The sequence below is a fragment of the Alosa alosa genome, chromosome 19 (genome assembly GCF_017589495.1).
Source record: "Alosa alosa isolate M-15738 ecotype Scorff River chromosome 19, AALO_Geno_1.1, whole genome shotgun sequence".
NCBI classification, from domain to species: domain Eukaryota; kingdom Metazoa; phylum Chordata; class Actinopteri; order Clupeiformes; family Clupeidae; genus Alosa; species Alosa alosa.
In genome coordinates, this window is record NC_063207.1 from 23254444 (window position 1) to 23265649 (window position 11206).

At 39.2% G+C, this 11206-nt stretch overlaps 1 protein-coding gene across 1 annotated transcript; it reads right to left on the reverse strand.

The window, feature by feature from the left end:
* Nucleotides 1-1006: 1006 nt before the first annotated feature.
* hhipl2 (HHIP-like 2) lies at nucleotides 1007-10925 on the reverse strand. The gene is made up of 10 exons (XM_048227995.1): nucleotides 10578-10925; nucleotides 7351-7686; nucleotides 6746-7062; nucleotides 6516-6659; nucleotides 5834-6165; nucleotides 5580-5706; nucleotides 5138-5283; nucleotides 4974-5055; nucleotides 3417-3499; nucleotides 1007-2219 (listed from the first exon to the last, which is right to left on the reverse strand). Exons 1-10 carry the CDS (start codon nucleotides 10923-10925, stop codon nucleotides 1147-1149), a joined length of 2988 nt encoding a protein of 995 aa, XP_048083952.1. The 3' UTR covers nucleotides 1007-1146.
* Nucleotides 10926-11206: the final 281 nt, after the last annotated feature.

The window sequence follows — 11206 nt, forward strand, 5'->3', positions numbered from 1 at the left end:
TGGTGGTCATTTCAGATGTTTCTGCCACCACTTCATAAAACTCATAGTTTGAGAACTTATTATTAACTTATTATTAACTTATTTATTAACTAAATTATTTGTAGGATATTGCTTGTTCACAACTTGAGCTGTGTAGCCTATGCAAAGTTCAGAGTTCAAAATATACTTTTGGGACTCCCTGCTTATAGTTTTGAGAATGCTATTATTATTATTTCATTTGAGCTACATTTTACACTGATATGGCATGATGGCAATATAAACACAGATAACAATGGGATTAAATTGCAATAGCCTGATTAAATGTAATGGAATATTCAACTAAGGTAGACTGCCTTTGTTCACAGCGCTAAGCTATTTATGGTTACTGATATACTCCGAGTCTCTGGCCCTCTCTTAGAGCCAGGCATAGTGAGCTGGCCCTCGGAAGAAAAAGTTTGGGGACCACTGGTCTAATGCAAGCTAAGTTCAATTTTACGTGACTAGATTGCAATGAAGAATCCATATTAGTTTAATGAGGTTTTTGATATTTGTTTTATTCAATGTAAATTCTTATGTAATGTACTGGTCAATTTTAAGATTTTAAGAATTTTAAGACCCAATATCGCAGGCAACCCCATTTGAATTTCAGGCGCCCCCAACCAAGGTTGGGAAACAATGCCTTAGAGCAATACCAACTTCATAAGCTGTCAACATGGACATTTGGATACTATATTACTGTTCAATCATTATTAAATTGTGTTGTCATACCATCATGGATTTGAAAAAAAAATCAGGTCTCCGAACTATATGTTTGTGTGAGTGACAGATATATGAACAAATAGCTAGCACCATTGTGTCCAGTCTGATTAGTGACCTAAGTAACAAGCTCTTTCCATAGCTTTCCAAGGAGAGAAACATTGCTTAGGACACAAACAACTGTTCAGGTTTAGAAAACAATCTAATCTTTCTTTTTCATAACTTTATTTTTACAACTGTTTTTGCATCTCTTTATTTGTTTGTCATCATTTTAGTGCAATACATTTGGTCTCAACATTTTATATTTACACCAGAAAAGGTGAATTCCTAATGTGAGGTCGTCACATATGCTGGGCACAAACGGACCTAGACATACAACATCAGTTTAAATTCAACTTAATCGTAATATCATTATCCTTTTTTCTTTTTTGTGTTGGCTTGAGCTTTGCTGGTTTTTATTTTAACTGATTTCATTGTTCCTTTTTCAACCCGTTTGGTCATTTTTGATTTCTCCACCCTCTGCCTTGATGGTTGTTTGTTAGGTCTCTTTTTTGTAGCCTTTTTCTTGTTCAGTAAATTGATCTTAAGTGCAACTTTCAGGTCTGGTGTGGGAAATTCTGCTTTGGGATATCTGACTCCTGTCTTTGCCTTCATCTGAGTGATCTTCTTCACTTGTCTTTGAGGCTTCTGCTTGGAGAGTGTTTGGTTCAAAGAATTTGCTTTTGAGGAGGTAGCTAGGGAAGTTGACTTACTTACAGGGAGTGAGGTAGATTTGTTCTTAGTTATTGGAGCAATATTACTTTCAGGACATGCAGTGGTTTCAGACTGACTTGTCACAGGTGCTTTGGTTGTAAATGTCGTCAGCTTTTTCTGTGGAGTTCCTGTAGTCTTTTGCTTGGAGAGTGTTTGGTTTGTAGCTCTTGCTTTCGAGGAAGTTGCTGGTAAAGTGGACTTTCTTATAGGAAATGAAGCAGTTTTGTTTTTAGTTATTGGAGCAATATGACTTTCAGTACGTGGAGTGGTTATAAGTTCAGTTGTCACAGGTGCTTTGGTTGTAAATGTCTTCAACGTTTTCTGTGGAGTTCCTGCAGTCTTTCGCTTAGAGAGTGTTTGGTTTGTAACTGTTGCATTTGAGGAAGCTGTTATAAAAGTGGACTTTCTTATAGGCAGTACATTTGTTTTGTTCTTAGTTATTGGAGCAATATTACTCTCAGTATGTGTAGTGATTTCAAGTTCAGTTGTCCCAGGTGATTTGGTTGTAAATGTCTCTAGCTTTTTCTGTAGAGTTTGCTGGGAGAGTGTTTGGCTCGTAGATCTTGAATTTGAGGAAGTAGATGGTAAAGTGGTCTTACTTATTGGAGAAATATTGCTGGTCTCAGGTAGAGTGGTTTTAGGTTGTCTGTTGATGGGTGCTTTGGTTGTATACTTTTTTAGCTTTTTAAGAGGAGGTCTTGTAGGCATTTCATTGACATCCAGTACAGTCACTGAAATATACAGACAAAATTAGAATGTATAGAAGTAATATCAATAGAACAATTAAAATCCCAGTGCACTCTTGAGCAGGCTAAAGTGACATAAAAAGACTGAACATTGACCCTGGATCTAGGCTGTGATCAAACAGTATTTTTTTGCTTAGAATTGTAAATGAATGAAAAAGCCCAGTTTCTAAAAATGTTGGGATGCTATGTAAGATTGGCAAATCACGCAAACCCTACTAAATTTGATTGAGAATAGTGCAAAGACAACTTGTCAGTTGTTAAAACTAAAACTAAATTATTTTTTAATTGTTTTTTGAAAAATACTCTTATCAGGTATATGATTTCAGCGTGGGGTTTTCATATTCACGTTTTATATTCCATGATGTACCCTGGGACAGGCCATTGTAGCATTGGGCACATTTTGCTGGCATCAAATTCAAAATGAGCTTATATCTTTCCATGGAATACTAAAAAAACATACCCTGAAGAAGGCTCTGTGCCGCTACGCGTGGGTGTTTGCCCAGATCATGTTTTTTAACCTAAAAAATAGCCATGTTTAAATAAAGGCTTTTTATAACTTTTTGAAGAAGAGTGCCTTGGACTCCCTTTTCTTTTGATGACTCAAATTTGTTAGTTTTAACATTTGATGTGTTTCCTTTTTTTGCAACTAAATATGGGTTTACTATTCTGTAGATTATCACACTTTACTTGTATTTACATTTTGCACAGCATCTCAACTTCTTTTGGAAACGGGTTTCTACAGTAAATGGCAGCCACCATTCCTTGGTTCCTTTTTTAGCTCCAGTATACTCCATCATTTACCAGAGGAAAGGAGACAGTGCCACCTTACTTGTCGCTTACTTTTAATCGACCACTTCAGTAACAGCCACTATTAATTATATTAATGTAATAGCAGTCAATCTAACTGTAGATTAATGTAATCAGTCAAATCCTCTTAGCATCACAGCTGGCTTTGCATAAGTCCATATTCTCCTTCACTCCTTTGCCACAGGACATTTTCCATGGAAAAGTGGGTAAGGAAGGACATAGAATGTTTTTTTTTTGACAACAGCCCTGGTATTTTTTTTTTTATCTAAATAAGGAATATGTAAATCTGAATAAGAAAAATATGTAAAGGTATCAAACCACTGACTCAAGTGACAGTCAAAATAAACAAAATAATAACAACAAATAATGACTTACATTCTCTTGGAACAAAAGGAACTTTTTTGCCTCTGACTTTCACAGGAAGTGGCTTGTATTTACATTTCCCTGGAGCTGCTCTCCTGCAAAGAGGTAAAAAACAATCCAAATGATAATTACTTTGCACTGGATAGGATACTTTACAAAGAAAAGGTCCAAAGTGCTCGGAAGTTAGGTATTCCAAGGTGCTCTTTGGTGTTGGGAGCTCACTTGTTGTTAAAGTTTTCAATCATGATATGGTTATTAAAATAAAGGCTTTTTATATTTTTTTTTCTGAAAGAAGAGTGCCTTGGATTTCCTTTTTCGTTCAGCTACTGGATAGGATACATTTAGTTGTCTTTCCTAGGCACACTATTCAACAATAACTCACAGGTTAGCACGTAATCAGGTCACGTGACCTGACTAGGCTGTAAATCAGTGGAGATTATACTGAGAACGGCTGGGGATTCAATAATTGTGCTTTGGCTGATTTCTCTTTCCACTAGTCTGTAAAAGTGTGCACTAACAGAATCTGGGAATCAGTCACAGCTGGGAGAGTATATGGTTTCATGGTTACGGAGGTGGCTGTCTGGTTTGTAGATCATGAGTGGACATATTCAAGTTGAACAAATACCTTTTGATGACAAAGAACTTCAGTGAAATATGTGTCACACTGTCTTGAATGCAGAATGCAGAATGCAAAATCTTGGAGAGTTATGCTACTCTTTGGCCTGATTTTAACTGATGTGATGACTCAAAACACTTGGGCAGATTTTATTATTTGTCTATCAACTACTGATAATCAAGTAGTCATAGTGACAGACTTTCAACCAGAAGAATGGATTAAGTTCACAGATAGGCCTAGATAATAACATCATCAGTTTACAAATCAGCTCTATTTTGCTTTGAGTGTGCATTTTTTCACGAAAAGGATAAAAGACTGCCATGCAGAGGAGATTCCAAGATAAGAGGAGAAAGAATGCAAACCATGTGTTCAAATGTTGGAACAGGCAGATATTTTCATACAGTGACCTGTCACAACTGAGAAGATTTAACCTCACTATGGAGGGTCTTCATGTAATACTGTGATGCACAATCAAATTAAGGCATTAAGGAAAGCTACTTTAAGAGTCGAGAGATGCAGAAGCACATTCAGGCACTGGAAATGAGAGTTACTATCCATCTGTGCATTTAACAACCACTTTTACCGAGCAGCAGCCAAGAACCTTATTAAAGACATGTGTAAACCTGAGTCTCACTTGAATGAGTAATAGCTAACCTACTGAAGCAATGTGCACAATGCCTACTGTATGACTGTATACTGCTCTTCTCACATTGACCACTATGTATTGTCCTATTTCGCATCAGCTTCTATAAAAGCGGTAATTTAAGCCGTGTTGCATGAATAGTGAAAGCTGCAGTGTTGGTGATGTTTTTTTCCCCCATAGGTTGCTTTGTTGGTGATTTTGTTTTGATGTTTATTAGGCTTGGTTGTTGATTGGTTGTTGTGGGAAATCCCTTACATATAGCACAAGGAATTGAACATCAAAGAAAAGTTCGCTTTGTATGATACAGTACCTGGAGGGATCCATAAACTTGTATATCGTTCCAAAAGGAGACATAGCACTTGGATATGAGGTGGCCAGGAAATACAGTTCACCTACACAAGCACAGCAGATAAGAGGTTTTAAAAGAGAAAACTCCTCTACTGTATACATTTCTTAAAAGGTTCCAAAAATCACCTGCTTCATCTTCAGCAAAAGAGATAATGAACTTATGATGGTGGTTGATGAGTCCTGGAAACGAGCAGGTGGCTGTGTCTCCCATACATATGCTCTTCTCCTTCCAGGTCCCAGTGACCTTATCCTCTTGTAAGGCCATCAACCGACTAAGGGACAACAGCCAATGCACATGGCACGAGTCAAGCATTTTGGCCCCTCTTAAAAATCATTCATCCCAGGTCACAGCTTTTTCAGTTGTGGGAATAGAATCACCCTAAACTCGTATGTTCCTTCCCTTGTCCTTGCAGTTGTATTTAAATGAGTGTCTGGAATGGCCTACACCAAACCAAAAGTCTTTCAAAACAGAGTCAGATAGAGCACAATTTTAAAAGCTTGCTTTGTTTGATTGCTCTTACCAGACTAGTATTCAATCAAATTCATAGCAGATCATAAAAACACATACCCACTCATGAAGTCTCCAAAGATATAAAGGCCATTGAGATTGGGCCACTCACATCCCCTGTACACATAACCCCCTGTTATGGATTTTCCAATGTGGTGCCCATAAGCAAATATTGGAGGGATATCCTCTGTCAATTAAAATGGAAAGGTTAATTGTGTGTCATGCAATGCTGAATGTGGTTAAAAAGGGAAATAGATTTTTAAAAAGGGCATATGCCATAAAGTTGCTCTCAGCATCATTGATACTGTACTCACTCATCGAGGAGTTATAACACTGCTTAATATCAAAGCACTCAAAGCCTTCCTTGGCCCTCCATCCGTAGTTGCCTCCCTTCACGATGATGTCCACCTCTTCATAACGGTTTTGGCCCACGTCGCCACAGATGATTCTGCCCCTGCCATAGTGGGTGACGGGGTCGCCTCGGTCCACTGAGCAGCGCCACATGTTCCTGACACCGTAGGCATACACCTCTGGCCGCGCGTCCTTCTCTCCGATGAAAGGGTTATCAGGCGGGATCCTATATGGAGTTCTGTCGAGGCTGCTGCCATCTATGTCTATGCGCAAAACTTTCCCAAGCAGAGCGCTCCTGGAAGCAGTGAAAAGAAGAGGAAAATCAATTTAGAAATGATGTGTAGTAAGGATTCTATTGTGATATATCTTAAGAAGAGTTAAAGGAGTAATGTTACTGATGAAACGGTACCTGTCATTTTTTGGAATTAGTTAGCTTTACGTTCTGGTCAAAAAAAAGATTATCTGAGTAAAAAAAACAAAGTCTCACTAATGCAACGAAGGGGGATATTTTTTTGTGAATGATTGAAACCATATTCATAATGTTACGTCATGCAGGGTTTTTCTCATGAGTACTGAAACATCTAGCTTTGTATTCAGTAGATGCTCTAGCCAGCATTGTGTCATTTTTAGTGACACAATACTCACTTATTTTGAGCATTTCCAAATTTCCCGAAAGGATCCCCTGCCTTTCCGCCATCTCCTGTGAAAATGTACAGGTATCCATCAAGGCCAAACATCAGCTGCCCACCATTGTGGTTAGCAGCTGGCTCCTCTATCTCCAGAATGACCCTGCAAAAGAGATTAAGAACCTTAAAAGCATGCCCCTTATCCAGGCTACAGATACCAAGACTCCCCACTTCGGCGTCGCAGCGAACCTCTCAGAGTTGTGGTCGGCTCTGTTCATGTCGTGGGCGGACGTCTTCATCTCGCTGATGCGGACCTTCTCCAGGCTGCCCTGCACCAGGATGGAATAGTAGATGAAGAAGCGTCCGTTGGCACGGTAACGTGGATGGAGAGCTAGGCCCAGGAAGCCTCTCTCGTCCCCGAGCCGGGGGGTGGTCAGCACCTCGCCGCTCAGGTCCAGGAAGGGCTGTTCCATGCGACTGCCGTCCCTCAGGTACACCCACACGAAGCCCACCTGTTCAGCCACGAACATGCGGTGGGTGTCATCTCCACTGTGGAGCATCAGCACCTGCAACAGTCCAAACAATGAGCTGCATCTTAGGACATACTTCTGCACTGCAAACCTAAAGGTGACATTTCATCTGAGACTGCAAAGGTTGACACTCTGCAGGTGCTATGCTATAGATAAATGTTTATCATGGCATTTGCCCATCAAAAGCCATTGCTCTCGTGCCATTTCTTATAGATGTTTTTAGAGCTTTCTTTACCATCACCATCCTAATCTACTCTACCATGCAATCTGTATAGACTGATAGCTGGTACAAATGCCTGTTAATTGACATTACATAATACACACCGGGTTTCGCAGTCCATTGGCCACCTCTGTCAGGCACAGCTGGACACAGCCCATGGGATCCTCCTTCACTTTGCCAAGTTTGTTGGAGAGGTAGTTGTTTTGGAGCACATTGGGATAACAGTAATCCCTGTCAGATAGTTCAGTAAGACTGCAGAAGGTGATGCTGCCCTTGTCCGATGCCTCCTGAAGAACACTGTTGTCTGTCATGTACTTCACGAAGAAGCCACACTTGGTGTGGAAATCATGGCAATAGGAGAAGCAAAGGCCTGGAAACTCCCGCACTGGGGTGTAGGGGTCCTCTGCATCAAACAGGTGGGCTGCATAAGGGGAACATTCCTGGGTAAACAAATGGTCGCATTAGCAATATTCATGATAGCAATTCATATTCACGGCTGTGCTAAATGTTCTTTTCATTAATTTTCATGGGCAAGCGCCATGATACATGTGTAATGTTTTGGCGCTCTATAAGCACAATAAATTAATTAAATTAATTAAGCCAGTGGGGTTTACACAACATCATAAATATAAGCAAAAGAATAGACTTTTGACAGCTCATAAGTTCTGTAATTAGCAGCAAAGACTTGAACATGGTTTGAAGTCTATCTGACTGCCATCATAATTGCAACCCTGCTTCCAAAAATGTTGCGACATTTTGTAAAATGTGAATACAATGTGCAAATCTCATAAGCCAACATTTAGCTGCAAAAGGAACACAGACCACATATCAAATGTTGAACCCAACAATTTATTCTACTTTATGAAAATATCCGACTTGTGAAGAATTTGGGGATTTCATCATCTTTAGTATATAATATCATTCAATAATCAGAGAATTCAGAGGAATCTTTGTATACAGGAAACAGGGCTAAAAAAACAGTATTGGCTGCGATATTCAGGACATTGCATTAAAAACAGATATGTTTTTGTCATGGAAATCATTGTATGGGCTTGAGAAAACCTTCGATAACCATTGTCTGTGAACACAATTTGATGTTCCATCTACAAATTCTGGTTAAAACACCATAAAAAGAAGAATATTTAGACATGACCCAGAAATGCTGCCTGTTGTGTGGTTAGACCAATCAAAATGTGTTATTCTTTTAGGAAATAATGGATGCCAATGCCAAACTGCATTCTGCACTTGTTATAACAGTATGGCACATAGTAGAAGAGTTCAGGTGCTAAAATGTATGTATTAAATGTATTTTTAAATTTTAACAAAAATTTTAAGTGTATCAAAACAAATGACAAAATACAGTAGCCATGCCATGTATTAAATGAAATACTGTATTTTTTTGTTGTTGAAAATACTAAACACTATTAAAAGGGAACATGAAATCACTTTTTAAACCTTCCATATCTGTCTATTTAATCTATTCCTTCATCACTACACTGACTCTGTTGATAAAGTGGGCAGTGTTTAAGAACAACAGCTTTTCTCTGCCTACGGGACATGCCATACCTCTGCAAACAGTCAACAGATCAACTATGCAGACCTGCCTGTAACATATCATAGCCTATTGTATCAGAGATGTACTCAAGAAGTCACAACTGAACTTGTCAAGTGGCACAAACTAACCACCGAACCTACTGAGAGCCACAGAATGTGGGCTTAAAGCAACGCAGTTCTATTACCTTAAAATAACGACTTCAACCTCATGGTACACTGCCATAAAATGCTGAGAATGAAGTCTCTGACATTGTCAATACATGCCCAGAATTATATTGCATTGTGTAAAGCTGTTGATCAGGTAGGATACCCTTTCAGTTGGTTTTTAACTAAGCGCTAAATGGGGTTCTATTGACACCAGTGGGCATAGATATGGATGACACGTGAGCCAACTTTTTGAACAATGTTGCAGAGGAACCACATAACGGGTTTCTTGCGTTCTGATGATTAAAGTTCAACTGATGGTTGGTGTGTGAGAGGGGTGTGTACGAGCAACCTAGACGTTATTCATCTTGCACTGGATCATCTTCCTGAATCTCAATATTACTAAGTCAGCACCAATCAGAGGCTACATTCATTGTTTTGCACTTTTATGATCACATTTGCCAATATTTTATATACAAAAATACACACCTATAGTATTTTGATACAAAATATGAAGCCATTTTCTTCAACACAATAAAATGCAAATTAAGTTATGGTGACAACGGATGGATATTGCAGCTCCTGACTTTTAAGAATTGATATGGTTAAAGCAACATAGTTTTCAACCTAATGATCCAAATAACAGTTCTTTGTTTTGAGTACAGTTGGCACAGTAATGCATTTCACAAGCTGCCATACATCTGAATGAATACCATATAAGGTCATTCAGTCTGGCCTCAGGGAAATCTACCCTAACAGTGATCAGAGTCAGACTGAGACAGAGACAAGTGTAGAGGGATGAGCACAGCCATGTGTTTTCAGTGCAGCTCTCCATCAAATCCTTTAGCTGTTTCAGCATATAAAAGACGTTAAAAGTGAAGAGACCTTGATGTGACAAGACAAACATTAAAGAAGCGCATGTGATGCTCTTTGTGCTGCCATAGCTACAAGATGGCGTTTGAGGCTCCTCTTAATCACTATCACATCTGTCACATATTACACATAGCACAATAAAATTAATATACAACATCTGTAAAACATTCCAATTCATTGCCAATTCATGCCTTTCACTGCCCAAAGGTGAATTCGTTCATTTTAAAGTAATATTTTATTTATATTTATTTTGTAATTAAGCTATACCGTTTTTGTAACAGCAATGAAGCATACGCCTTATTTTGTAGAGATTTTGTGAAGTAGGCTAGCTAGTGAAAAAGTTAAGTAGAGGGAATAATAACAATATAGATGAGCTCCATGTAATTGCACATGGTTTTAATAAATCATCACTCTGCCTATTGTATCATAACAATAGCTAAATGCTAAACACTTACCGTCCCATGGGTCCTTGCGCAACCACTGTGGTAACCGTGGGTTACGCATCCCAGATTTAAACCTCGTCGCGACTTTTTCCACTTACATTAACTAAAATACAGCAGGCTCAAAATTGAATTCGGGGATGAGCCTTCCACCATTAAGGTGCTTTTATGTTATGATAAAAAAGTATTAATGATGGTATTAATTAGTTAGAGTTAGAGTAATTAATTAGAGTTCACATAAACACAATGCATGACTAAACATCAAATATGAAGTCCAACATGAAACCCAAGTTGACCACTTGGCGCATAAAAAAAATTACCTGACACATAATGTCTTTCAATAAATCACCACAACGTTCATAGTCTTCAGGATTCAAGTCAATCAGATCCCAATACCTCTCCGCAATGGTACTGTCAGCATCTTGATCACAGCATCCGAATGTATCGTAATGGCTGCAAAACTCTAGGTGTGTCGTTGGCTTGAATGGTGGCTGAAAGTCTAAACACTGTGGATGCGAAGACGTTTGTCGCACCAAACTGAGCAATGTGAGTTCAGTAAGAATAATCCTTAAAGTTGTTCTCCTGATGTGGATCCGCTGGTTACGGAGTCTTCCATAAGTCTTCCATAAACCCGCACCTTGGGTTCCATGACATTCCCGCTCCCTCATTTTGCTGTGTGGAAACACACACAGGTAGGTAGAGACCAAGTGTTTGCATATGTAGCCTACAGATGTATGTGTGCGTGCGTGTGTGTGTGTGTGTACAGTATGTGTGTGCGCGCGCGCGCGTGCGTGGGGGTGTGTGTAGGCTTTAGTGAGTGCTGAGTGGTGCGGGTGTATGTGTGCGTACAGTACGTGCGTGAGTGGCTTGAGCAGGCAGAGGTAGAGACCGAGCAAACACCTCTAATAACTTCAGCATGATATCATTAATAGCCCGGTAAAGAGCATAC